We start from the raw sequence: 27,918 nt of genomic DNA, 5'->3' as shown, positions 1-27,918 counted from the left end.
GTTTTTTTTTTTGGCGGGGGCTCAGTAGTGAAATATGAGAACGGGTTTTCCTGTGGGAGAGTGTTAGTTTTTATAACCCTGGTACTTTGAATTCCATGTATTATGTGGCCCTCAAACTTAAAAACGAAGACATCTTGGCGTTTACTATGCTTTAAAGGACCATGTCGGTGGTTTTACATGTTTTAATAACAAATAGTGTATATCTCACATCCCATCCCACATATTTCATCATAGTGTTAAAATTAAAGAGATTAACCAAGAGATTTAAAAGAAGGAAACATGAACATAATCACTAAATTTGATTAATACAGAGTCATTTTCATCATCAGGGAATTCGCTGTTTATTTTCTGGATCAATCAATTCATTTTTACGGGTAAAAAGTGGCACATGCAGGTCTGAGATTCCCAAAGTCGAATGTGTTAATAAAAAGACAAAGACATTTAGTTTAAAATGAAACAAAACAGAGGGAAGAAGCAGTTCCTTTAGACAGAGAAGATGAAACAAAATAAAAAAAATTTGGGGCAATTTTTAATAGAAAAGTGGAGAAAGTTTTTATCATTTATAAATAGTTGCTGATTAACTTTCAATGAGAAACTACTCAGTTAAATATTTTAAAATATTTTTGCATCTAAAAGAATTGCCAACACTCAAAGGGTCGTTACATCATTTAACACACCAACACACACTTCCTGTCGGCAACTGCATAACCACATGACATGCTAATATAACATACAACATACAACATACATGACACACACTGTAAATAGTGTTATTGATTTACTATCTCAAGTATCTGCAAGTTCATTCTCACAATGTATTGAAAGAAAATGGACACCAGTTGCAAAAAATCTTGATTTATACAAATTATAGGTGATTAGTTAAAATATGTAAAAACACCTCTGGTACCTTTTAATCTGCCGACATGTCTCCTTTTTAAACCCATAGACTTTTAAATCTATGAGATAAACTGTTTAATGTGAAGTAATTAATTCATACAAGTAAACATTTAAATATTGCACATGTGTAAAATATGTATTTTGCCAGAGAAATGTAAATTTGGTGAACTATCAAAATATGTCAAGGTTTATAGTGTTTGTTTTTTTTCTCTCATCCATTTCCCCCACAGATTTATGATAAAGAGAGCACAGGGGAGAAACAGGTTTGGAATGAAGAACTTCAAAAAGAGATGGTTTCGCCTCACGAACCACGAGTTCACCTACCACAAGACAAAAGGTACGATTCAAAGTTTCTCAGGATCTCCTCACATTTACAATGTTTCCTCGTCTATTTGGGTTAAGATGAGCTGAGTGTGCGTTTATCCCGACAACATGTCAACAACAATCATCAGCCTTTTACTGAAGCTGCTTTCAGACATGCACTGAAGTCGGGCTGTATGTAAGGACGCAAATGTCAGAATTAGTTGATCTGGACATTCTTCAACACTTTTCCTGCAAGACACCAAGTCAAATCTATCACAATCTCATTCTGCGCTCTTCACATGTGAGAGGCCAACTCCAGAAAATGTCTGGACCCAATTTCCCAGACATTTTGCAGAGTTCATGTGTGAAAACAGCCTGTTTTTCTTTCTCATGTCTGATGTGTTTCCTCTTCCCTTCAGGTGAGGGTGCTCTGTGCAGCATTCCCATAGACAACATCCTGGCTGTAGAGCGGCTGGAGGAGGAGTCTTTCAAAATGAAAAATGTAGGACCTCACAAACTTTATAGCCTTTAATATTTGTCCAAAATCTGTCCCACATGTATCTAGATTCCCTCGCTTACTTGTCCTTCCCACTCTCCCTCCTCCAGATGTTCCAGGTCATTCAGCCAGAGCGAGCCCTCTACATCCAGGCCAACAACTGTGTGGAGGCGCGCGACTGGATCGACATCCTGACTAAAGTCAGCCAGTGCAACCGCAAGCGCCTGAGCACCTACCATCCCTCAGCCTACCTCAACGGCCACTGGCTCTGCTGCAAGGTCTCAGCGGACACAGCCACGGGATGTACGCCATGCACCGGGTTCGTGAACTCGTCCAGATCGATCCAGCATCACGTTCTTTCCCATGTCTCTCCCTAATTTTTCCATCTGCCTGCGTTTTCAGCGGCCTCCCGGCAAACATTCAGCTGGACGTGGACGGAGACAGAGAGACTGAGAGGATTTACTCCCTGTTCAGCACGTACATGACCAAACTGATCAAGATGCAAGGTGTGCAGGATTTCATGTGTCCCGTGTTTATCTCCTGTGATCATTTGCACACTGTCCCTGACTCTGCCGCCTGGTCTCCCCCCGCAGAGGCCTGTGGGAGTAAGTCAGTGTACGACGGGCCCGAACAGGAGGAGTACTCCAGCTTTGTCATCGACGACCCGCAGGAGACCTACAAAACCCTGAAGCTGATCGTTTCAGCCGTGCAGACTTTGGAGCAGCAGCACACCAAGTACAAACGGGACAAGTTCAAGAAGACAAAGATCGGCAGCCAGTACGTGGTTTACTGTACTATACTGTATTTAATGCATTGCTGGCTGAGAACTGTGGAGAAAATGGGAGATTTCTAACTGTAAAATCAACACTGAGCGACCTGCAGGTGGTGCTATGGTACAGTTTTATTCATTTAACGTGTGCAAAGGATGTTGGAGATTGAACGAAGCAATTCTAACATTTTAAATAACTTAAACTGTGAGCTGGATTTTCCCTTCAGTCCAGTTCAGTTCTCCTCCAGCTCTGTTCTTTAAACAGGAATCTCGACTTTTATCAAATTTATGCTCTATTCTGTCTCATGAGACGATTCTCTAACCTCCTGCCACCATCTTTCTCTTTGCTTCCACAGAGAGCACCCGATTGGAGACAAGAGTTTTCAGTGCTACATCCGCCAGCAGTCTGAGAGCTCCACCTACTCCATCTAGCCATGGTCCTGTAGACTGTTTCCATGATGCCCAGAACCAGCATATTTTTCACTTCTGCAAAAAAAAATCCATCTTAACACTGCTCTGGGTCTAGCATTGAGTTTTAAATCTTTATGTTTTACTAAAGAAGAAGGTGAGATCATTTATCTCATATTGTTATCCGTGAATTAATATTTCTCTTTTTTTTAAATGACGTTTCCAGAAGTAGACGATGAGCTGGATTGGAGACATGTGTCACCTGGTGTACCAATTTGTTTAAGAAAATAAGAGGTTTAAAACCCACTGCCAGACTGAACGAGCTGTGTAGATGGACATTTTTTCTGCAGTACCTCGTGGTGCATCACACCAGGTTCGGAGAAACAGACCTCAGATCAGTAAGGACAGAAAGAGAGGAACAGGCGTGGATACGTCTGAAGAAGATAATCACACCACGAGTCTGTTTGAGTCTCCTTTCCCTGATGTGACGAGAGAACAAACAAACGTTTTCACTGGACAGTTTTGACAGTGAGCGACACGCACTTTAATCGTCTCCAAATCTGTGGATGAACAAGCCTCGCAGCACACTTTCAAAAAGCTTATTTTATCTGTTTGATTTGTTTTAAAGGTTGTTTGAAATGTTCCGTTGTATTTCACGTCTGACAGACCAAACTCTAGAAGGAAAGGACCGTGTTTTGAACCCTCTGTGGGGTGTTTTTTTTGTTTTTTCATTATGTTTTGTCCCCAACCTCCTCAGGAAGGCTGCGAAGGTCGAGAGAACACAAGAAGGGATTATCAGGACCAAGCACGGCCCGAAAAAACAGCTTGACGTTTGCCATGAGAAAATCACTCCACGGGCAGTTTTATCCCTCATTTTTTAAATCCTTATCATCAACGTGCTAACAGGTGTACAGGTTGAAGAGTTCACGTTTGGAGTCTTGTTCTGCTGTGGTTACACTGTTAGCTGTGCCCTGTGTAACCATTACCTGGCTTAAACAATTAGCTTGGATATTTAAGTTAAAGTGTTTTATTTCTGCCTACACTGAGTCTGACAATCTCACAGGTGTCTTTATCTATCTCTGTATGCTGATTGAAGGGTGTTAAGAAGTCTGTGAATGTTAAGGTGCAACTTCACTTTTGAGTAAAGATAAATATACTGGATGGAAGATTATTTCATCTCCGTCTTTGATCGAAGACATTAGATCGTATCCAAGTTCAAAAAGATTTGAAACAGTGTTGTGGGCCCCTGTTAACTCCCACAGTTTATGAATTTGTGCCCAAGCACAACTTTATTTAGTAAAATGTACCATGTAACCACATCATTTTAATTGACTAGATCCAGATGTATTTATTTTTTGGAATCTGCACTAAATTGCACACACTCATATTTTATCACAAAAAAAAAAAAATTGGTTTGGGAAATCAATGCAAATGTTCAAAATGTCCCATCCCACAGTGTTAAAGAAAGTAAAAAACTAAATCCTGGATCCACCCCCTGATCTAAATCTGCACCAAAGTGTAATGGATTCAATTTTGGGTTATGTCCCAACCCTCCACAAAATTTAAAGCAGAATAAGAGAAACACCTCTGAATATTAACAAACTGCAACATGAACCAGGAGCCTCTGGGCCCCTGTAGGTCTGGGGCCTTTGGGCTGTAGCCTCCTTTCCCCAACCCCTGATTAACATGCACACAAATACATGAAATAAAAATAAATGAGTAACTATTACAGGATATGCATGGAGAACATTTCCATGTCCCTAACATCCAGTAAACAAGATCAGCAGTCAACATGTCAAGCAGCATACAGACATGATGAAGGCACGTGTTTGTTAAACTCCGTGTAAGAGAAAAAACGAAAAACAAACGATCCCTTCAAGTGTCACAAAGCAGAATCTGTGTGAGTCCAGCTCATTCGCTGTGATGCTGGCTTCTTAGCTTCACTCCTAATTATTACATGTACTAACGTTATAACCAGTCTCCAGTTATGCTTGTGATGGTGGATGGTGTGTTCCTGGTTGTGTTGCCCAGTTGGCTGCCTGATGATGTTCTTTCTGTTCTAGTGACTTAGCTCCATCTTACTTTTTTGGAAGAAGCGGCCCCCCCCTGTAGCTTGAAACCTATTTATGTGCATTCCTCTGAGAAACTGCTCGCTGTGAATCTCACCGGTCAGGATTTTGTTGAAGGTACAGGACTTATTGTCGTTAGCCCGGCCGTGTTGTGTTGTCCGACGCTTCCTCCCCCCCACCCTCAAAGGCAACCGCCTCTCTCTTTTGGCTTCCAACGTTCATCAGCACTCACTCTCTCGCCAAAACCTGTGCATGTGAAGTATAGTCGTAGCCACACGGGGACGGTGGCCTCCGCAGTGTGCGACCAGGTGACTACAAACCACTGAATAGAATTTTTGTATTTTCCCAAAAAAATGGTTGTGTAGCCTCACTGGGTGCTCTGGTGGTCACCAGATCCCCCTCAAACAGTGCCAGTCATCACTTTTCTAAAATTATTTTTGAAAAAAAAACGAACAAAAAAATATATCATTGTTTAGACATGTTTTTTTTATATATATCTCAGAACCTATAACTGTTTTCAAAACGGACAGCGGTTATTCAGATGACATCTTTTTTTCTTTGTCGAATATGTGGATCTTGCGAACTGGAGAGGAGAGATTGTTCGACTCTGTTTTCTATCTTTGTCTTGTCATACAGGAATCTTGCTGAGTGTGTCTGAATTCAATGACTGAGGTGTGTGTGTGTGTGTGTGTTTTTTGTGTATGTGTGTGTGTGTGACTGACAAGACGGGTTGTATTGCCAATTGAATGAACCCAGTGTTACAGGTCAGGAAAAGGCAGCATCCCACTTAAAAAAAACACAAAAAATCACTGCCTGTACTTTTACTAAAGACTCTATAGTCGCCCTGTGGAAGCTGTTGTTCTGCTCTGGCCTCATATGAAGTTTCTCCTCTTTCTCCTTGTATAGAACCACTGATCCTTTTCAAGACACATTTGCCAATTTATTCTCCCAAAACATGAAACACAGTAATAGCACTGATGAAACATTCAGCAAAAACACTTCTGTCTCTCGTCCCCAAACTGGAAACCATATTTATTATCTTTTAGTTTTTCAGTTTCTCTTTTGCCAAACCTTCCCAGAAACATCAGCGGAGTTGGTGGGGGGGAGGGGGTGGGGGGACTGTAACGGCAGTTACAGTAATACAAACTCCCCCCTTCCCCCCCTGCAGCCTATACAGGAATGAATTATGCAATCATTGTGTTTCAGCATGCAATAATATTAACAAACACCCCCCCCGCACCACAAATTAACAGCGCACATCTGCTGACCTCTCGCAGCAAAAAAATGCCTCTTCAGAGAAACACGTGATTATCATAAAGGGAGAACAGTGTATTTTGTACAAATATTTTAAAAGTATTAAAGTAAGCCTGTTATTTGTGTACATAAAGCAGCTGAGTGAATGGTGAAAATGTGATGTGTTTGTTTTTTCCTGAATAACTAAATGAAACCGATATTAATGCAAACATGGAGTCTGTGTCATTTGTTCTTTGGGGTTTTTTGAATCCAGATGTTTTTCACAGCAAACATGACAATATGATGTTGCAGGAAGAATAAAGGGGACATACATTAATGTGCACTTTCCTGGTGTGGTTTAATTAGATATCGACACGGAACAGAGATTTAATAATTTTTATTACTTTCATCTGTATTTATAAAGTCACTTGCAGTAAAAACAAAATGATTTCCAGTGTTGTCCAGTCATTGTTTTTTAGCTATTGTCTATCATCTACAGTGAGTCAGCTGATTTTAAAATGGATGTTGTGTTGAATCAAATTTCTCAGACATTTTCAAGGGAATGCATCAGTGTTGCCGTTTTACACCTGTTGATCACACTACTCTCATTTTCAGACTTTCGATGCGTCTAAAACAGTTAGAAAAGACTCAATTGTGTGGATGAAGCCTTCTGTGGGGTGGTGGGGGGGGGGGGACCTTTTGTCTGTCTGCACCCAGGGGCTCATTTTCCTCAGTCCGGCCATGAGCTGACCTCACTGGTGTCTTCATGTGTGGTCCAGCAGATGCAGGGAAGTTGAGCTAACTCCAATTTAAAGTGAAGATACTTCTGGGAAACACGAAACCATTTTTAACATTATATTCGACCAGAGAGCAGCAACATCCCTTTTGTTGTTCGTCGCATAGCAACGGCTCATTATCCTGAAAGCATGAGGGTTGGCTGCAGATCATGAGGCTGTATGTCGGCCATTGTGGCCTGACTTCAGGGATGTTAATACACGGGTAGCATCAAGTCTCAGTTTGTGTGTGTGGACTGGAAGTCTCTTCAGGAACTTTTCCAGCAGGAACACTGACATGGTCAGGACCAGTAGACCTCATGGTCCTAATGAGGCAAAACGTCAGGTGTGAGGTTAATGTTGGTGGGAAGATCATGACTATAGTTAGGTTAAGGTTAGAGTTAGTCATGGATTGGTCAGGGTCAAGATGAGCGATACGGTTTCAGTGGTTAGGCTAAATAGATAGATAGATAGATAGATGGATGGATAGATGGATATACAGATAGATACAGTAGATGGAGAGAGAGAGACAGACAGACAGACAGACAGACAGGTGGATGGATAGATTTGAGTAAACAATGTGTGTGTGATTGCAGCTCTCTCTCTCTCTCTCCCCCCTCTCTCTATAGAGAGATTCGAGATCCCCCCCCCCCCCCCCCCCCCACCCCCTCCTCTCTCTCTCTTTCTCTGTCTCTCCATGAAAACACTTTCGGGAAGAATGAAGTTTTGTTGTTTTCTCTCTCTCCCTCCCCCTCTCTCTCCCTCTCTCCCCCCACTCTCTCTCTCTCTCTCTCTCTCTCTCTCTCTCTCTCTCTCTCTCTCTCTCTTCTCTCTCTCCCCCCACTCTCTCTCTCTCTCCCCCACTCTCTCTCTCTCTCTCCCCCTCTCCCTCTCTGTAGTCACAGGAGCTCAGAGCCAGACGAGGCCTCGCATGAAGAACGGCTCGACTATGTGGAGGAGGAAGAAACGTCCTCTCGGGGAAACCTTGGCCTGTCTCGTGTTTCTCGTGACGCTCGTCGATGCCCATCGATGTAAGTGTTTCGGACATTTCACGGTTTACACGGTGAACACACACGTACATGCGGGGAACCGGCGCAAGGCTCAGCGTCCTGGTTAGAAACCCGCAGCTTTTCTTTAGAATCACAGTGAGTGTAAAACTTTGGACGAACACCAGAGAAAGTGTCGTGACTTCTTCTCACGGACCTCTGAACAACACGAGCCGCTCGTGACAGCAGACCCAGGCCATTTCTGGGAAATAACGGTTTCGCAATGACTGGATTTTTGTATTTTTATCAGTCAGGCCGTTTCATAGAAGTGCAATTAGGTTGTGTCCACTTCAGCCACATCAGCTCGAATCTGTCAGCAGGGATCACAGCACTGACATTCCTGCTGGGATCATGTGTTGTTATGATGTATTAATCACACAAGCGAGAGGAGAGTAATCTGTGATAGGTTTAAGCCTGGTGTTGTTGTTAGCATTATGTCTAAAAGGTCCACATCTTACTTTACATTGCAATAGATAGATGGATAGATTAATACTGAGACTGGACAATATGTCCACAATGTTCACATCAGTCGATATCAATAATTATCACGATAATATCACATAAGCAGTAACTAAGTGCATTTACTCAGGCCCTGTACTTCAGTACACATTTGAGGTACTTGTGGTTTACATTAATATTTGCATTAATGCAACTTTCTACTTCTGCTCCACTGCATCTCAAAAGGAATTATTTGACCACCACTGCTTTTAAGTTCGAAGACTGAGGTTGTGGTTTTTAAACTCTTCTTTATGAGCAGAGAATGACAAACACTTGATAAACAGCAAAACATTTTATACATCTGAACTGGATCAGTTATGTGTTATACCTCCTCACTGTGCTTTCACGATGGTCAGTCAATTTATCGATTATATTGCTATTGATGATAATTATTGCTATTGTTTTATGCTTCACACATTACGTTTAATTGAGTGTGTTTGTGTGTCTATTTCATTTCCCAGTCCTGAGCCAGACCTCAGCCTCCCAGTTCCTGAGGAGGCACCGGAGAGCCAACTCTCTGTTTGAGGAGAGCAAGAAGGGCAACATGGAGAGGGAGTGCATCGAGGAGCTGTGCAACAAGGAGGAGGCCAGGGAGATCTTTGAGAACGCGCCGGAGACGGTAACCAGTGCCTTGGTCGTATCATAGAATGAATTTGATTGATCTTCAACACATAACAAGAAAGATAATTACAGGAAAATACAATACCTCCTCATTGTTCACTACATTCCTGGGTTTATAAGCAGTTCAAAAAGCAATGGCCAAATTTCTCACGAGCTGGCCTCCTCAAATTCTTATTATTTTGTCTGACACACAATTGAAACATAGTCCATCTACTATCAAAGAGGTTTTACAAAGCCAGTGAAAAGGCGTAAGGGAATTTAATAACAATTTACTTCAATATCTTACAGTCTTTTTTTCAATTGATTAATCATGTCAGCTTTAGATCAGATGCTATATCTTAAAAACACTCAGTTTTCCAACAGCGAAATCTATAATCAGTAAACTGGTGATGCCGCCTAATGTTTTACTGAAGCTTTAATTTGGACTGATTCACTGATTCAGAGAACAGCTGACTGTGTGTCTGCTCACTCTCTCGTCCCCGATTCTCTCGTTTGTTTGTCTTTTTGTCAGAAGTGAATATTTGTTGAATCTCCTTTTTTCCCCCGCAGGAATACTTCTATCCCAAATATGTTGGTAAGTTTTCTGGGTTTACTGTATATTTCAAGATATTGTGATATGAATTAGTGTTGCCTTTACTAGCCCGGCCTGATGAACACCACTCTCTGTTGCAGTGTGTCTTGGTTCACACCGTGTCGGCATCAACAACCACGACTCGGACTCTTCCATCCCATCTGACCTCCGCACCTGTGTGAACGGTGAGGGGCTTTCCCGGGGATTATAAATTACTATCTGTTTCAGAAGTGAAATATTTTCAATGACATCCTCTGGGTTAGTGACTTAAACTGTTGGTTGCAGAGATCAGTAACCAGTGCACACCATATCCATGCTACAAGGAGGGCTCAGAGAGCTGCGTGGACGGCCTGGCCACCTTCACATGTGTGTGTAAGCCCGGCTGGAAGGGGGTTCGCTGTGAGGACGGTGAGTCCTGATACAAAATGTTGGGATTTTGCATGTTTTGGTTGAGCATAAACATCCTGTTGTTTGTACTTAGAATTGGACCTAAGACTTACAGTATATATGTCGCTGTTTGAAATGCTGAGACATTTTTCATGTGTGACGTGTTGACAGACATCGATGAGTGTTCAGATCCTGAATTTCCAGCGGGATGTAATCAAAAATGCTACAACATCCCCGGCAGTTTCTACTGCATGTGTGAAGAGGGCTACTTCATCAATGACAAAATCAACTGCGTGGGTAAGACTTCATTGTCTTCATGTTAAAGTTTAATTAGAGATATAGATTCTGATACAGATAGCAGCATCGGAAATGCCTCCTGAAAAATGCTGACAATACCACGTCTTAAAAGCACATAAAACTGCTGTATTCTTTTTCTGGAAGTCATTTTTATAACTGTAACTGTTGCTCTGTGCTTACACTGGTGAGTCCTGTTTTTAGATTGGAGAACAAGAAGTGATTTCCGGTAGGGTAGCATTAGCCAGAACTAGCTGAAATGTCAGCAATTTTGAGATATTTCATGCTGAAAGTCTCACAAGTAAAACAGCAGCATAGTAACATAAAGCTGTTAAAGTACTTTAAAGAAGTTGTTATTTATTTATTTGCATTGGTATCGGATCGGTACTTGGTATCAGCCGATACGCAAAGTCCATGTATCCTATGTATGTGTGTGTATTAGTGGCTTATGTCACATTTATAAAGACATCCAGCTGTGTTACTGTCCATATGGAAGAGGAACATTTAGTCCGACTAAGCAGCTGAGAAAACATGTTTCTGTACAGTATATTATTCTTTTTGATACGTTTTGTTTTTTAAATGTATTCATATGGACAGTGGAACCCTGCACACTTCATAACAAAACTGCTCTCCCAGCTGTCGTCCCCTGGGCCCGGAGTATTTGTTATTTTTTAAAGCTGACCAGATTTGACCTCTTTTGGAACTGAATGTGAAAAACTTTAAATGTCTGAAAAGATGGCCCTTGTTTTTTTACCAGTCTCATATCTATGAGCTGTTACAACCCAACCTATCTGTCCTCTTTTGTGTTGAGTCAGTGTTTGTCTTCGAGTGGGTTAAATGCTCATGGAGTTCAAAGTCTTGACAAACATAGACTGAGTCAATTTGGTCGATTTACTTTCTCCTATTTTTTTTATAGGATTTGAGAGATACAAGACCATGAAGAGGGTTGTGCACAAACAAATCAAACTAATTGTTTTAGTCGCTTACACAGGAACTCTGAACCAGAACGAACGAATCATTACAGAAAATGTCCCGGGTTCTGATACGGTGATTATATCCAACCAGTTTGCTACTCAGAGTTCACATCCAGTCGAGTGAGCGTGATGACAAGAGTTCAAACATGACCACATGGCAGAGGTGGCTGGCTGAGCGTGGCAGGTTATCGCAAAGGCACAGACTGTATGTGATCCTAAGCAAAGGCAAAAACAACAGAGGTCAGATTTAGACGAACAGGTGGAGTAGCAAGACGTTTCCCAAACAAAGGCTGAGTGGTGGGCCGACACATTTCAATTTGAGACCATCTGACAGGGTCTAAGTGGTGGAACCTGTCCTTATAAAATGCCAGGTCTTGTTATGGATAAGACGCTGGAGCTCAGGTGTTTAAGTGTATTGGTGAGAGATTGGTAAACTGGAAGAACACCTGAAAACTCACATCACATGACTATACACATACACAGAGTGTGTGTAAACAGGAAGCAGGTTGTCTATTTGTAGTCGGTTACTCATTTACAGAAAATAATACAAACAGACAGCTCAAACTGAAATGGTGAAGAGTAAGAGCAGAGATTTATTTTCTGGCAGTAAGTGTTAGCAGCATTTGGCATTCATTGTGTGAATGGGGACAATCACACACAGCAGAAAACCAGGGAATGAAGTCAGAAGCAGCAAAAACTGTGCAAAAAACTGAAAACCTAAATCCTATTGCCTCAGTGTCTCTTCGTATCATCTCAGGCGTTGACATCTGGGCTCTGTGGGGCTGGACTATGTATTGCAGTACTCCTTGTTTTTCCTCACTGAAGATAGTTCTTTATGGCTCAGGGACCGATCAGATGTTTCCCCGATGATATTTCCTGATGGATACGAATCATCTGAAGTAGAAAGTAATAATTTTCAGCAGCTGACTCCTTCCTTGATCAAAACAGTCTCTGCACTCCATTATGGGACAACGCTCATGTAACTTTTCCAACAATATGCAGGTGTCTAAAATCTGCATGAAAAGAAAGCTGTCAAAATGCAGCTTGATGATTTTTCTTTTATAAATCAGCACTCAGATCTATCATAGTACAAATTCTCACGAGACAATTTGTCCATTGTCCCTTTTTTCCAGATATCAACGAATGCCGATTGTATCCCAGTATCTGTGGAAAACTGTCTAAATGTGTCAACACGCCTGGGATGTATGAGTGCCAGTGTCCGCCGGGATTTAAATATAACTTCACTTCCAAAACCTGCAACGGTGAGACTTAATTCTATTGCTCCTGTTTTACCACCTCGAGTCTAAGACTACTTCCATCAACCGGCTGCCACAGACACTTGAGCCAAAGATCACTGCATGTTCATGTTTCTTTTTTTCCACTGCTGCAGATGTAGACGAGTGTGAGTGGAGCATGTGTGACGGCATATGTATAAACTCAGTGGGCAGCTTTGCGTGTCACTGCGATGGTCGTCAGGGCTTTCGTTTGGTTGAGAATCAACGATTCTGTGAGAGAATCCCTGTTTGTGTGGACCTGTACGACCACAAACACTCAGAGATGCTCTACCTGGGGGACCAGTTCGCAGGCCTGCCGGTCATCTTCCTGCGTTTCCGTCTGCCGGAGAACACAAAGTAAGTCTATATCGCACACACACACACATACAGTCGAGTCAACGTGTTCATTTCACCTAACCTTAACCTTACCCTAAAATCAAATTTTGTTATGTTATGTGAAATTGCTTTATGTCCCCTTTATGAAGACAAGTCCCCATAATAGAGTGTCCCCATAACATGAGTAATATCAATGCATGCACTTACACACAAGCACACACTTGCACTAGACTTGATGGTTGAGATCTATGATTAATTACAGTAGGCATCGTTTATGCTTTTCTATGTCAGTTGTCATTGTATGGTAATGCTATTGAAAATGTGGATTTATTAAGAGTGGACTTTTGAGTGTGATTGTTGATTAGTAGTAGTAGAAGTAGAACAAAACAAAACCAACTCAAATGTCCATAAATATTTTTAAAATGTTGGTACGAAGATTGTTAGTGAAAACATGCTAAAGCATTCATATAGACGATGCAGTTACATTCATAGTGTGTGAATTTATATTTCTGTCTGCTGACGTTGTTAGGTTTGCAGCAGAGTTTGACTTCCGCACATTCGACCCAGAGGGAGTTGTTCTGTACGCTGAGTCCTCGCAGGACTCATGGTTCATGTTGGGGCTGAGGGACGGTCGCATTGAAGTCCAGTTCAAGAACCAGCACACGTTCAAGGTCACCAGCGGAGGAAAAGCCATAAATGATGGACAGTGGCATGTGGTGAGAAAGAGCTATAGTTCACTAAATCACTAAACTGAATTGATGTGTTGTGTTGTGATAACTGTGCGTTCTAGTTTGAAACTGCGTTGAGTGAAGTATCATGTGTAACCTGCAGATCTCTGTGGATGAACTGGAAAGCAGCATCAGTGTGAAGATCAGCAAGGAAGCTGTGATGAGCATCAACAGCCCCGAGAGTCTCTTTACTTCAGTTAATGGCAAACTGGAGACCAAGGTCTACATCGCCGGTCTGCCCAACCGCACAGAAAACATCATCAAACCTGTAAGCTGCAAACACTCTACTGAATCACCCAGCACACATGGTGGATGCTAAAATAACAATCTGGATAAAGTGTTGACTAAGATACTGGGGTTTAGTCCAGAAATCCAAAACTGCTGCACTCTGTGTTTCTGTCCGTCTGTCAGATCAACCCTCGACTCGACGGCTGCATCAGGGGTTGGAACTTGATGAATCAAGGAGCATCTGGGGTGAAGGAGGTCATCCAGGAGAAGAAGAGTAAACATTGCTTTGTGTATGTGGAACGAGGGTCTTTCTTCACTGGGGCCGGACTGGCACACTTCAACATTGACTACAGTGAGTAAGTTAAGTTATACATTATTAATCCCTATGGAAAATTGTTTATCTCTGCATTTCATTCATCTAAACTACTTAAGATTATTGAGCTGACGCAGCGTAACGGATGAAGTTTTGTGCAAAGTGTTTTGATTCAAAAAGAAATGTTAACAAAAGAACTGAGGAACTAAGAAGCTAAATGTTCCACCCAGAAACACCCCAGTTTGACCTGGTGGATTTTGAACAAAGCCTTATTTTATGTAGAAGTACAGACAAGAGCCCGACCGATTTTGTCTGTTGGCCGATAAAAACTGGCCTTTCACAGACACATTGGTATCAGTGTGTATGTTTGCGGAGATGTGCCGATACAAACACTTTTATATTACAGAATAAATAATGCAGAAAAGATTACATTAAATTATTTTTAATTTTCCTTAATACATTTTATTTTATTTCACTTTTTTGGGACTCTAGAACAGAGGGGTTCATATATTCCATATCATTTCACATTATGACAGAACTCTTCATGGCTTTAGAACGACAGACTTTCTTCAGAGTTGCAACCATGTGATTTTGAGAAAATCCAAACATGTTTTAATTAAGTAAAGCTAGAATCATGGGATTTACATAGTTTTTCTAAATGTCCAACCTGACAAAATATATGCAACTAAATTGTGTTTCTCTGTGTGTATGGGTGTGTTTAACAAGGTGATTCTGGGAGCTGGAAGGTGGATATAAAGCTGAACATCCGTCCGTCCAGCAGCACAGGCGTCCTCTTTGCTCTTGTCTACAATAACATTGTCCCCTTATCGGTCGCTGTGGTAACGAAGGGTGAAGGAGAAGCTGTGAGTTAATTTTGTACGCACTTTGCTAGAAATCAGCTCATATCTATCTTAAAGTTAAGATAAGTTAAACTTGGCGATGTTATTGCCCTCCATTCTCCAGGACCTGCAGGTGTTCTTGGACGGTGTCTCTGTGGCGAAGCTGGACTCACTGATGTTGTGTTACCCTGAGCGGCTGACACTGCAGCTGAGTGTGACTCCCACCGAAATCCAAATCTCAGCCAACTCCTCCACGGTTACGTACATGGCATCTGATGCCCTGCAGGTGGCACTGGAGCGCCTCAATACCACCATGCAGAAACCCATCAGTACATATATTGGTGGGATACCAGGTTCGTCAGAGCAACAAGTACAAAGTTAACTTTGAGCAAAATATATATCAGCTGTATGGTCACCATAAAAAGTGCAATGTGGCCAACGTGTGGGAACCGTCTCTGAGTTCAAAATTAAAACATTTTAAAGCAGATGATGGCACTAAATTAAAATTGAAGAACATGAACATCTGTACAAATGTTTACATAAATCAATTTAATAGTTGTTGAGATATTTCAGTCTGGACCAAAAGTGATGAAGCCACCATTGCCAAAACTTTGTCCTAAATTGATTTATCCTCCCCTGAACGATCAACACTCATTGATGTGTTGTTGAATGTATGAATAAACAAGTAATTCAGTAATGTCAGTCTGTCCTGGTGGGGGGGCTGGAACATTCGAGGTTACTTTTATACCTCTGCCAAGTAGGTTATGTTTTCATTGGTGTTTCTTAACTCTAACTTTGAGAGCTAAAGGGTCAAGTCCAATCCGTTCCATCTTAAAAACATCTTAATAGAGTGAGTTTTAGATTACATATTCAAGGAATACATTCCAAGACAAGGTTGTTCTTGATCCTGATGACAGGATTAAAACCCAATTGTGAAATGTACGCTGGCTTTTATTGTTACTTTTTGTTATTATACCATGTTTTGACCTTGGTCAGGCCTGTGTTTTCCTCCATCTCTCATTGTTTTCCTTCTCACTGACTGTCACATTCTCTCTCTCCTAAGACGAAGTCCCGTTACCTGCCACCCCTGTGACTGCGTTTTACCACGGCTGCATGGACATCTCTGTCAACGGCCGCCAGCTGGACTTCGACGAGGCTCTCGGCAAACACAACAGTATCAAGAGTCATTCCTGTCCTCCCTTCTCTCCCCCCGAAATCCACCATGATCCACCGCACCTGCACAGAAAGTGACCTTAATTAACAGCAGTGTCACTTTTGGCAGCGTCCCACAGTGGCCACTTCCTGGGACATTTTGGAATGAGAGATATATATGGGATGGCGGGGGAGGGGGGGGTTTGAGAAATGGCAAGAAGAGGAAATAGAGGTAGATGGTTATAGTCATTTTTGTCGACTTTCTCAGATCGGTTTATTTTAAGCTTTTGGTAAATACAGTATTCTGGGAGGATTTTGTTCACTTTTGTGTTTTTGTTTTTCTTAGTGAGGCACAGTGAAAGCTGGCTTGCCAGTGACCTACTCAGAAACTGGATGACGTAGTCATAGCACGTTGCAATGAATTCAATTCTTTCCAAGAGGCTTTGAAATAGAGCTGAGCTCTGTAGTGCACTTACCGTGTGTTGAGCAAGAGATGGGTGATGTTTGTGTAGAGGAATAAACAAGTGGTCACATTGGACCAGGCTGTGAGACCACCTGCATCTTTTTTCTCCCTGTTGTTGAATCATAGTACGATGTCTAAATTCTCTTTCACTTTGGTCTCATTGAGGAAGACATCTGGAAACAACGAACTGAAATTGTGGTGGTTGGTTGTGGCGGGGAAAACCACAGAGGAGAAAGTGGAGCCTCCAGGCTTTCGATCCAACTCTGCTCCAATTTCTTGATTGAATCATTATCCCTAAGAAACATGTGTTATGATTTAATTGTTCCCAGAACCCACCCTTGTTGTCACCAGATGTAGACACCTCTCATTGTGGCTGCAAAAACTTCAGCTGTTCTTCTATTTCTGTCCTCATCTTCAGCGTTCTCCTGTGTACACTGTTTGACTTGTATATAAAACAGGCCATCTTTAATATATAACTTAAATGTAGGTGTTCATTGTTGTTTGTTTGTTAAAATAAAACTGAGCAAAGCAATCTCATTTTGATGCTGTTGAATTTTAATACTGTATTATTTCTGCCTTCTCGCAAGAACCAAGGCCAGTCAAGAAAGGGTCTTTTTTTATATTGCACCTTTCAATGTACCCAAGGCCGCTTCAGAGAGTTAAGAAAAAAATTAATTAAAAACTAGCCAAGGTCAGAAAATAATAGCAAATGAAACTAGTAGCAAAAAGCCTTTGTGTACAGGTGGATTTTAAGGAGCTTTTTAAAGGATCCAGAGATGAGGCATTGAGGATCTGGAGAGAGTTTCACAGGCTGCAACACCTAATGTCAATATAGCTTCTCAGGCTACTATGGAAGATGGTGAGCAGACCTGTAGAGAATGACATGAAAAGTAATGGCATTGTATTTAAAATGACTTAAAGGTAGTTACTTTATATTTGTGCCTGGTTTAAAAATAAAGTGATAATAATGCTTAAGAGTCCAACATATTGAACAATATCCTGAGTCCACAGTCCAGTCACTAATTATACTTTCATTCAAAATCAATTAATGTAATATATAGTATAACTTAACATATGTTGTATTTTATTGTAATTTATTGTGTTATTGTGCATTACTTTCCATACAACTTTAATACTGCAACCATAGACAGTACATAAAGATGGATGACGTGATGGCTCTCCAAAAGTGAAGCCAAGGTTTCTCATCGCCACCTGGTGGCTGGCTGCAGGAAGGAAGGAGATAAATACCAATACACCATTATACGTTTAGTCGCATTAAAACTAATCACACAGAATTGGATGGGTATTAAATCACCATCATTTCTTAATTGCAGAGCGTTGAGAGTTGAATGCACTGATTGTAAGTCGCTCTGGCGTCAGCTAAAATGACATGTATGTAATGAAATGTGAATTTGTGTTAGGATGACAAAAATGTGAATTTCAGTGGCTCTCTCTGCCACCACTTGAGAATCTGGAATAAGTGACCTTGTTTGGTATTTTTTCGTAAATAATGAATTCTCCTTCGGTTTTCTACTTGTTAAAAACAAGTTATGTGTGGTGGTGGGGGGGCCCAACAGCACTTTTGTTGCCCCAGGACCCCTGTTTCGAGGTGGCTCCGGCCATGAGTGGTAACAGTGGGGCTGCATCACTGACAAACTCCTGCCCACACTCAGATACTCCCCCTCCCGAGGCAGCTGCAGCCGAGGCGTGCAGCAGACTGAGTCCGGCCACCGAGCACCGAGCACCGGAGCGGAGACAGGCAGAGAGGAGGCTCGGGAAACTAAAGTAAAGCCCGCAATGGGGGACGAGCTGAACCGCAAGTGAAAGTCAAAAAGAAAACGAGGTCGGTGGTAGTTAATGCGGGAGAAGCACCGCACAGTTTAGCTCGCAACCTTCCGGCGGCGGTGAATTAAACCCGCATCTGAAAAAAAACGTTAACGGGATCCACCTGAATACCTGCAGTGTTTCCTCGGGTGCGGACAGTGGTGACATTGAGAGACGCGTTGGGGGGGGGGAGAGAGACACAGAGGAGAAGCGGAGGAGGAGGCAGGGAACGGGACAGGAGAAAGTTTCCGGAGCTTGGCGCAGACACAGCGGCTGAACAATGCGGCTGACCCCGACCCAGTCCCTCTCATCGGCCGCCCTGCTAATCCTGCTGCTGGGTGTCCGCTGCTCCGGCGGCAGTAAGTAAACACTCACATGCTAGGTGGCTAGCTAACCCTGCTAATTCCCCCTTTGACATTTGTGTTGCTGCTGATTTATCAAAGTCATCAACTGCTGATGTTTCGCAACCTCCCTCCAATGTTTTCTTTTCTTTTTTGGGAGCCGCAGATGTCCCCGAACTCCCCCGAGCTGTTTGACCCCTTCCTTGCCCCCTGCTGCCTTCATGAACACCGTGTATTTAGTTTTCTTCTTCTTCTTCTATTTTTAGTTTCCTTGTCCCCTGAGGAGGCGAACCAGTTCCTGAGCAGACACCGGAGAGCCAACCAAGTGTTCGAGGAGACGAAGCAGGGCCACTTGGAGAGGGAGTGCGTGGAGGAGAGGTGCACCAAGGAGGAGGCCAGGGAGGTGTTTGAGAACGACCCGGAGACTGTGAGTACTTCACTTCTTTATACAGCCAGAGGATTCTAGCCATCTAGGATTTTTCTAGATGGGTCTTCACAGAGGGGGCAACTGTATGACCGACATCCATCCTGATTCAGTAAAGCCACTTCAGACACGCACTGAACTCTGCATAATCTCCTGACATTCTCCGAAGGGGCTGTCTGTGAGACCGCAAACGTCTGAAGCTGCTTTCAGACATGCTCTGAACTCCGGATAATCTCCTGACATTATCCAGAGGGGCTGTCTGTGAGACCGCAAATGTCTGAAGCTGGTTTCCGACACGCACTGAACTCTGGATAATCTCCTGACATTCTCCAGAGGGGCTGTCTGTGAGACCGCAAACGTCTGAAGCTGCTTTCAGACATGCTCTGAACTCCGGATAATCTCCTGACATTCTCCAAAGTGGCTGTCTGTGAGAATGCAAACGTCTGAAACTGCTTTCAGATACGCACTGAACTCTGGATAATCTCCTGACATTCTCCAGAGGGGCTGTCTGTGAGAACGTAAATGTCTGAAGCTGTTTTCCGACATGCACTGAACTCTGCATAATCTCCTGACATTCTCCGAAGGGGCTGTCTGTGAGACCGCAAACGTCTGAAGCTGCTTTCAGACATGCTCTGAACTCCGGATAATCTCCTGACATTCTCCAGAGGGGCTGTCTGTGAGACCGCAAATGTCTGAAGCCGCTTTCCGACATGCACTGAGTTCTTGATAATCTCCTGACATTCTCCAAAGGGGCATGCACTGGACTCCGCAGTACCTCAGTATTTTCACCAGAGGAGGTGCATGAGTGAACGCAAATGTCCGAGTGAGACGCTCCGTAGTTTCTGCCTGATCTCCTAGTATAATGTCTGTAGCAATCCAGGAGACGTAGATGTGTGAACACAGCAGATGACACACACGTAGAAGACCTTGACGAAGATGTCAAGAGAGCGTTTGGTGATAAGAGTCAACGCCAGTGTGGATGTGCTGTAAACAAAAATATGAACCCCGCAGCAGAATTGATGTGTTACGTCCTGCCCCTGCCCGTTGCGCCACCGGTCACGTTAACACTCCGGCCATTGCTGTGTTGTTGTGAACACGTCTGATCGCAGAGTCTCCTGCTGCGTTGTTCGTATGACATTGGCAACCTCCCGAGAAAGTCCGGACCCAATTGTGTTGGCATTCATTGAACAGATTTTGAAACTTGTTCCTTGTTCAAGGACATTGTGTACTTCAATGCCCCCCTGGCCCCACCTCTGGATCTGCCCCTGTGTGTAGCGTCAAAACGAAACTTAAATGTTTTGTTTTTTCAGTCAAGGTTGCATGTAGTTCCCAATGACCCCAAACAAACACCCCTCTTCTCCTTAGGCACCAAAAAACTGAATTATTAGATCTTCAAAACACCGTTGTCACTATTACAATATATAATGTAACTTCCATAAGGCTGCGAGGTTGGTTGGTTTCATATTGACAGCAAACTGATGAATGCAATGTGACACTAGACTAATGATTCACTGTCTGGGCTGGTGATGTTCATGCTCCAATAAGTCCAGATCGCTGATAGCCATCAGTACACATAACATTTCCATGTCAAGGACTTGGGATGTTGTTGTCGTTTGTTTCTGTGACAGACATTGAGTCGGTGTGACTAGGCTGGAATTTGTGAAAGTACAGTATTAGTGAAGACACTGCTATCCCTGTACATAGTCACTTATGTCTTCCATTTGCTAAAAGTGGCTCCGTCTGCTGGAGATCTGCTCGGCTTATGTTCCTGCCAAAAATAGGAAACACCTGGATATCTCTTCTCCATCTCAACATCTGAACCGTCTGCACATGTCCACGACTACATATCCTTACACACGAGTGCACGTGAATGATGCAAACAAACCCCTCTGATTGGTCTCTTTAGGAGCTGATGAGCAGTTTCATTCAACTCCCACTAATGCACATTGCCTCACTAATCTGTATACATGCTTCCCCCCCTGTTTTTCTCATTTCCGTTTACCAACAAACCAAATCCATCGCGCCTTGTGTGCTCAGGAATATTTACTGCCGATTAGTTTCCCTTCTGGATTCAAGAATGCGCGAATCAGCCTCTGTCCATGTGAATACATAATCCTGCTTAATACTACTTGTGCTAATTATGCAAATCAGATCCAGAGATATAAATAACCCAGTGTGTCAGAAAACGTGCAACAGCTTTTGGGCCAAGAAGTGTAAACATTCATTAGCTTAAGACCTTTAATTCGTACTTCTTAATTCTTAAAGCAGATGTCTGTGTGTGGTATGTTGCATGTGTCAGCGTGTGTGTTTTGTTAATCAACAAGATAAGTTGTGGTGCAGGCTCCTGCCCGAACATCTTCAAAATGTCAGCTGTCAAGAAATATGAGCAACAAGTAAATTCTGGCAGTGCTAAATGTTTTTATTTTTGCATTTTGTCAGTTTAATTGCATGATTTGTAAGTCAGGGATTCAGAACAAGTTTAAACTGTGCGCACAGGGAGTGTTTGTTAGCATAGTGCCGGTGAAGCCTCTGCCACTCTTTAACAGTCGCCCTTTACTCACTTTAGACACTGCGAATGGTGGCAGAGAGCGAGGGAATGAGGCAATCGATGACTCAGATTATTCGTAAGATTATCCAAGTGCGGAGACATGGAAGCCGTCGGAGGGAGGATTAAACGTGGAGTAGAGCTGGGTTCAGGGGAAAAGGTGAAGCTAGGTGACGCTGGACGCGCATCACCGGCGTGGCAGCGTTTGAACGCCTGTAGCTTGTCTACCATGTCGTGACAGAAAGCTGCAGTCTCATTCATAGCTGCATTATTCATTCTAAAAAACCCGTCTCTGACTCTGCATTTTCTTCTACTGCAGCTCTCCTACTGCAGATAGAGAGAGAGAGAGAGAGAGAGAGAGAGAGAGAGAGAGAGAGAGAGAGAGAGAGAGAGAGAGAGAGAGAGAGAGAGAGAGAGAGAGAGAGAGAGAGAGAGAGAGAGAGAGAGAGGGGTGTTCCCAGATACTGGCAACAAAAGCGATTACTCCAAGTTTCTGGACTCTCATCTGTTAACTGACTTTTCCAGAGGGACAGATAATCAATAATAAGGTGTCCCAACTGAGTATTACGCTTACTAATCACCCAAAACTTGCTCTACTACTGTCACGAATCAGCAATCCCATTGGGGTTATAATCAGGCTTCATGTGTCTGGCTTTAGCACAACTTTCAAACGATTGCTGATTCTTTTTTTTTTTTTTTTTTTGTACACCTCAGCTTGCTGCATCTGGTTCGTACTGCAGCATAAGCTCCCTAAAGTCTCTTTCCTCTGTTCCTTTTCCCAAAATTTTGAAAACTGCAGCCAGGAGGAGAGAGGGATGCTCCAAGTATTCGGAATGCAGAGAATTTTCAGGAAGCCCCTGGCAAAAGGCCGCACCCATTAGAGAAAGAACACACACACACACAGATTACAGTAATCACTCCATAAGCTCTGTCTCGATATAACACACAGACACCTACAGCACATGGACCAATGCCACACTTGAAATTAATGATTATTTATGAATTGCTCTTCCCGGCTGTGAGTGTGAGCACAGAGTTCTGGTTCAAAACAAAACCAAATCCTAAGATTGTGTCAAGCATTAGCGGAGACATCCCTACTAGTTGTAAGCATCTGTTTGGATTATCATGCTCTGTTTAGATTCTTCTTTATGCACCTTAGTAACTTTATCCCTCTCTTCTCCCTGATTTAGGACTACTTTTATCCAAAGTATTTAGGTAAGTTTTCATTTTGACACAAACCCTTCATCTCTGCTCATAACAGCCAGATTTTCTGGTTATACGTTTGTAATCACCTCATTAAATTTCTTCACTTTTGTCTCTCTCTAGCCTGCATGGACAAGTTTGGAGACTCAGAAAAGAAGAAACAGGATCTGGTCACGTGTGTCCACAGTAGGTTTTTTTTTAACACCCTTACTTACTTGTCTGTCAACTTCACATTAAGGCTGATTATAGAAATTTATAGATGCTGCTTTTTTTCTCCCCCTTCCCCTCTCATTTTTCACTGTGCAAGTATCACTACTTCCAGAGGGAGCTACCTAGGTGTAGTGCAGGGTTGGGCTACACTGCAGTATCATTGCTCTGCAGTCACATGCCGGCACACACACTCTCCAAGTGTAAAAAATGAAATATAAGGAAGGATTTTTTTTGCGTCATCTCCAGGTCACCTCCTGCGGCGTATCTCTGACGTTGAAGGGAGCGCACCATATGTGCGTGATCCCAGCAGGTAGCTTTCGGTAACATTGCAGCACTTTGCCACAGTGATGCCGCACATTGGTGAATGAGCAACACACCCCTCACAACGTCACACACTCCCTCCCTCTCTCTCCGGGTGACTGCACCAGCTCCTCCGTGAGCTGGCTCAGCGTGCGAGAGTGACGTGAATCAAACGTCGGTCGTGAGTGGAGCACAGGATTTTATGCTGCATCAGGATACAAGAGACCGGCACCGACCCGGCTTCGCTGCGATTGGCCGAGGAAGCTGGGAGAGGGGTGGGGTGGGGGGTGTTGGTTCCATGACTCAGCTGCAGCATCGTGGCACTTAAAGATACGGTGGTTCTTTTTTTTTTTTGGCTTATCATTCAGCACACCATCTTTCTCTCTCACTGCGAATCTCTGTCCCCCTGTCATCTGTTTAAGTCAAGAGGTGGGTGGTAAACCAGTATTTGTTTAGTGGTGGGTGGTAAACCAGTATCTGTTTAGTGGTGGGTGGTAAACCAGTGTCAAAAAGCAGATTCCACAAATACTAATTATTTGATTTTATAGACCATGCTACCAACATCACAAAAGTTGATTTATTTGTAGTCACAACAGAAAGAGTTTATTCTTTCAATACTTCCTGCATCTATTTCCTTTATCTGCTATCCCTATCTTAGTTGCATCCATAAAAAATATTTTCCATTTTCCATTTCATATCACAATTATGAATAATGATGTACACAAATATATCGTACACATATAAATGTGCTATTCCAGGTTTATTTAAGTTAATTATTGCCTGATAGAAGATATCTGCATCATGAACTTAATCAGATTATACAATTATACAAAAGCTTTTCATTGCTGTAGTTGTCGAGAGGACTTACATTCACTGATTGTCAATATTGCTGTTTATGACTGGGATGAATTACATGACTCATCCTTTTGCTGAAAGCAGTGCATTTATTTGATGCCTTTGAAAATATTAATTAAATTAATCATCAGTATGTTCTTCACTTTCTAAATGACAACTCAGTATCCATTCATTTGTTGTTGGTATAAATAGGCAGTAAAATCGGGCAGAAATGCAGCTTTATACATCTGCTTCTTGTAATTGATGCAAAACATCTAGTGTCTATATGTAGTTAATATATATTAATTAAGATACAACAATGCATTGTATTATCACCAAATGGAAAATGATTTGCTTGCTGATGGGAACTCTCACTCTCTTGCTCCCCTCATATTCTCCAGGCACTGTCCCTGACTGTAACTCTCTCTTTCTGAGCTGCAGCTAACATGCCCGGACTTGTCGAGAACTCAAAACTCCTCTTCTAGGAAAATGAAACTGTAGGGGGAGAGAAAAGATTTACACAAGCTCACTTACACAAGTTTGGAGAGAACTCAAGTGAAACTATTTAACAGAAACAGGACAAACCTAAATGAAGAGATAGTTGAATACAGATACAAACATCCGTTTCTTCTTGAGCGCTGGAGGTCAGGTATGCTGGGAAGGACTGAACTAGGGCATCTCTGGCAGGAGGGCTTAGCCAGCATTAGGCTATTTATATTGACGTCCTGATATGCAGAACATCAGAGATGCCCTTCGTCTATCTGGTATCACTTTACAATCACATGTACTGAGCACATCCGGTTTGTACCCACCACAAAACAATGATGACACTTAATTCCTTGCATGTGTCTGTCTTTGTTTTTCCTCTCTCTTGAAGATATTCCAGACCAGTGCTCTCCCTCTCCCTGTAACGCCAGAGGTACGGTGCGCTGCGAGGACAAAAAGGGCGACTTCCTGTGTCACTGTTTTACAGGCTGGATGGGCGCCAGATGTGAGAAAGGTATCGTCATCCTCGACTTTGAAAAGAGAGAAAATGTATAGCAGGAAAAAATTGCGTGCGAGAGAGGAGCAGAGGTTGAATTTTTGCCCCGTCATTCAGTGTCACGTCCAGCGTCACTGGGTAGATGTCAACACTGTGACCTTGGTTCTGACAGCCAATCCCTGCCCTGTCCACTGAGAGAAAGAGCTCTATCCCTCACTTTTATTAGTCCTATATTTGATATTTCTCATCATTTTACATCTCAGTGGTGCTGGAATTTATTTACCCTTGCTAAACTCCATTTTAGTTTTCTAGTTTTTATTTTATTATAATTACTACAGCTGTTATTGTTGAGGTGAATATTTAGCAACCCAGTGCTGCTGCTGCTGCTGCTGCTGCCGCCACCGCTGTTATTAATGATGTGTGAATTGTGTGTCACATCAATATGAACTCTATGAACGGGAACTGTGGTCACAGAGTTCACGTCAGAAACCGAGCGAGTCTCTGTACAGAGTCAAAGCTAGTTACCCTGTATCTCCTCTGAGAAAAAGTGAAATTCAGAGCAAAGATTTCACTTTCAAAGGACAGATTTTCAAATATTAAGTGTATAAACGGAACAGGAAAACATACATAATTTAAAAACACACACACACTGTGAGGGAGAACCATGTTTGTCTGATTTATGGCACGGCCATCATTCCACACATTTCCACTCTGACTCATCCTGCCACCTTACCGTGAGAGGAAACCAAAGCCGATTCAGTCGAACTCGGTCCGAGCCTTTTCCACTTGACAACCGCACTGCTTCTAAAACACTCTGCCACAGTGTGTCAGTTACTTGTAAGCCGTTTTAACAAAGCACTAATTCATAGGATATTTATGTCAGCTTTTCAACCTGTATCAAACCAACAATTCAGAATGTCAAATGTGAACTTTTACAACTGGTCTCGTTAAGTACATTTGGATCCTGAATTTGCCTGCTATGGGAAATCTTAACACACGCCTAACAACCTAATGCTGTGCACAGCCCATGATGATGTTTTTCCCTGCGCTCACGCTGACTGCACGACCATCCTATTCGCAGATGTCGACGAGTGCAGCAAGAGAAACGGAGGGTGTGATCACGAGTGCAACAACACTATGGGCAGTTACCGCTGCTCCTGTCACCAAGGATACATGTTGGTAGGACGCCAGATGTGTAATGGTAAGCCACAAACCACAGATGCACATAACCTAACAACTGTATTCATGTAGGTCCTGCAGAGTTTGCCTTGTAAATTTACGACTTCAGTCTCTGAGTTTATTATTATTATTACCCTATAACTTTGGTTGTTATTTCTAATACTTTTGTTGGTAGGTCTCCTTTTTTTTATATACACAAATGATTAGATCATGTTTTTCCAGCAGGGGGGTTGATGTTAAGGTCATCTTGGTTTTATTGAATCTCCATCAGTCTTGTCCAGCTGTGACCACAGTTTGTGTCTTTCAGATGTGAATGAGTGTGAGGACGCAGGTGTGTGTGGAACAGCGCGGTGTGAGAATAAGGACGGCAGCTATGAGTGCTTGTGTGATGCCGGCTATGTCTACGACAACGAAACCAAGACATGTGTTGGTAAGTGTACGCACACGCACACGCACACGCACACGCACACGCACATTAGAAGAAAGTCACACACAGTTTGATGAAAAGTAAGTGAGGAGCAGCTTCAGGCTCAGCGGGAATTCGTGCAGCTGTGTTGCGAGGTCAGGAAAGGAATGCAAAGACATTTGCAGACACTGTTTAAGTAGGTAACAGGTCAATGTCTCCTTGTGTTAAATTTGTTCGATGGCTGCAGTACGGGTCAGAAATCTCGCCTCCTCCATGTTAAGTAATTGGACATTGAGCAAACTCAAAAGTCAAAATATGTCAAATACATTTTTACTTAAAAGATGGTTTCTGTTATTTTAGGTAGTTGTAATCTCTCTGGTGTTAATTCAAGTGTTAATCTTTCTGATAAGTTTTGTTTTAATTTGTTATTTGATGCTATAAGAATGGGGTGAAACATCATGATTGACAGCTGACTCATGATTGGTCAAGCACAGGTATCAGCAGGATCTCACTGCCACGGCTCCATCCCCCAATCAGTACTGCCAAGACAAATGTGCATGATGGCAGAATTCAAACAGGATATTTTGGCTTAATTTCTGGAAGTGGAGATGTTGTCCATCTTTTTATATAGTTGATGTTGATGTTACAATCACACTCTTCCCATAATCCTGGAGCTGAGTGTAATGAGAAGCTCAAACTATACAAATCTGTTCTTGTATATATCAAACAGGATAAATCCCTGTTCTCCACAGAATTAATAGTAGGAAACATTAAAAACTGCTCAGTCTATATTTAAATAAACAAGGAGGATTTTGTTTTCCCACGAAAAAGCCATGTATTTTTATTCAATAAGATAACAGTAAGATAAAATTTATATTTGTTACTGACAACATGGAAAAGTCATCAGTCACTTCTGTGCCCTGTTGCGGCTCTGCTGTGGAAACCAGACTTTTCATAACCTCCATGTCTCTCCTCAGAGAAATAACAGTAATTATAGA

General features: G+C 42.4%; 3 protein-coding genes and 1 long non-coding RNA gene across 5 annotated transcripts in view; 3 read left to right on the top strand and 1 right to left on the bottom strand.

Annotated features, from left to right (window-relative positions):
• The window catches only part of rasa3 (RAS p21 protein activator 3), a 38,630-nt gene extending 32,225 nt beyond the window's left edge, over positions 1-6,405 (top strand). Inside the window, exons 19-24 of the mRNA XM_034570529.1 lie at positions 1,128-1,234; positions 1,620-1,702; positions 1,807-2,015; positions 2,099-2,202; positions 2,290-2,473; positions 2,822-6,405. Of these exons, the coding sequence (XP_034426420.1) occupies positions 1,128-1,234; positions 1,620-1,702; positions 1,807-2,015; positions 2,099-2,202; positions 2,290-2,473; positions 2,822-2,897 (763 nt within the window). The 3' untranslated portion in view covers positions 2,898-6,405. The remainder of the gene's footprint in view (positions 1-1,127; positions 1,235-1,619; positions 1,703-1,806; positions 2,016-2,098; positions 2,203-2,289; positions 2,474-2,821) is intronic.
• A 1,404-nt stretch (positions 6,406-7,809) lies between these two features.
• Positions 7,810-17,192, top strand: pros1 (protein S). 2 transcript variants are annotated; one of them, XM_034570542.1, is made up of 14 exons: positions 7,813-7,979; positions 8,954-9,111; positions 9,663-9,687; positions 9,786-9,869; positions 9,970-10,092; positions 10,243-10,368; positions 12,473-12,601; positions 12,730-12,970; positions 13,479-13,665; positions 13,781-13,945; positions 14,089-14,257; positions 14,945-15,081; positions 15,182-15,410; positions 16,121-17,192. In XM_034570542.1, exons 1-14 carry the CDS (start codon positions 7,880-7,882, stop codon positions 16,306-16,308), a joined length of 2,061 nt encoding a protein of 686 aa, XP_034426433.1. In that variant the 5' UTR covers positions 7,813-7,879; the 3' UTR covers positions 16,309-17,192. The 2 variants fall into 2 exon arrangements, with proteins under 2 accessions (XP_034426440.1, XP_034426433.1); XM_034570549.1 differs by lacking the exons at positions 15,182-15,410; positions 16,121-17,192 and having other exon boundaries at positions 7,810-7,979; positions 14,089-14,261; positions 14,945-15,083.
• Positions 16,533-18,077, bottom strand: LOC117752874. The gene is made up of 2 exons (XR_004612159.1): positions 17,588-18,077; positions 16,533-17,541 (listed from the first exon to the last, which is right to left on the bottom strand). It is a non-coding gene; the product is annotated as an uncharacterized LOC117752874 (long non-coding RNA).
• Positions 18,078-18,338: 261 nt separating this feature from the next.
• Positions 18,339-27,918, top strand: part of gas6 (growth arrest-specific 6) — a 15,726-nt gene continuing 6,146 nt past the window's right edge. The window contains exons 1-7 of the mRNA XM_034570563.1: positions 18,339-18,855; positions 19,104-19,264; positions 22,997-23,021; positions 23,133-23,195; positions 25,231-25,353; positions 26,417-26,536; positions 26,822-26,944. Of these exons, the coding sequence (XP_034426454.1) occupies positions 18,777-18,855; positions 19,104-19,264; positions 22,997-23,021; positions 23,133-23,195; positions 25,231-25,353; positions 26,417-26,536; positions 26,822-26,944 (694 nt within the window). The 5' untranslated portion in view covers positions 18,339-18,776. The remainder of the gene's footprint in view (positions 18,856-19,103; positions 19,265-22,996; positions 23,022-23,132; positions 23,196-25,230; positions 25,354-26,416; positions 26,537-26,821; positions 26,945-27,918) is intronic.

Source organism: Hippoglossus hippoglossus, chromosome 3 (genome assembly GCF_009819705.1).
Source record: "Hippoglossus hippoglossus isolate fHipHip1 chromosome 3, fHipHip1.pri, whole genome shotgun sequence".
Classification (NCBI taxonomy): Eukaryota; Metazoa; Chordata; class Actinopteri; order Pleuronectiformes; family Pleuronectidae; genus Hippoglossus; species Hippoglossus hippoglossus.
Note: the sequence above shows the minus strand (reverse complement) of the source record. Positions and strands in the feature narration are given on the sequence as shown.

Bases quoted from the DNA above. Each gene is read 5' to 3' on its own strand.
- pros1 (XM_034570542.1), top strand. From the start codon at position 7,880: ATGAAGAACGGCTCGACTATGTGGAGGAGGAAGAAACGTCCTCTCGGG. The intron at 12,971-13,478 runs GTAAGTCTATAT...TGACGTTGTTAG, and splicing joins CGTCTGCCGGAGAACACAAA to GTTTGCAGCAGAGTTTGACT. The intron at 14,258-14,944 runs GTGAGTAAGTTA...GTGTTTAACAAG, and splicing joins ACACTTCAACATTGACTACA to GTGATTCTGGGAGCTGGAAG.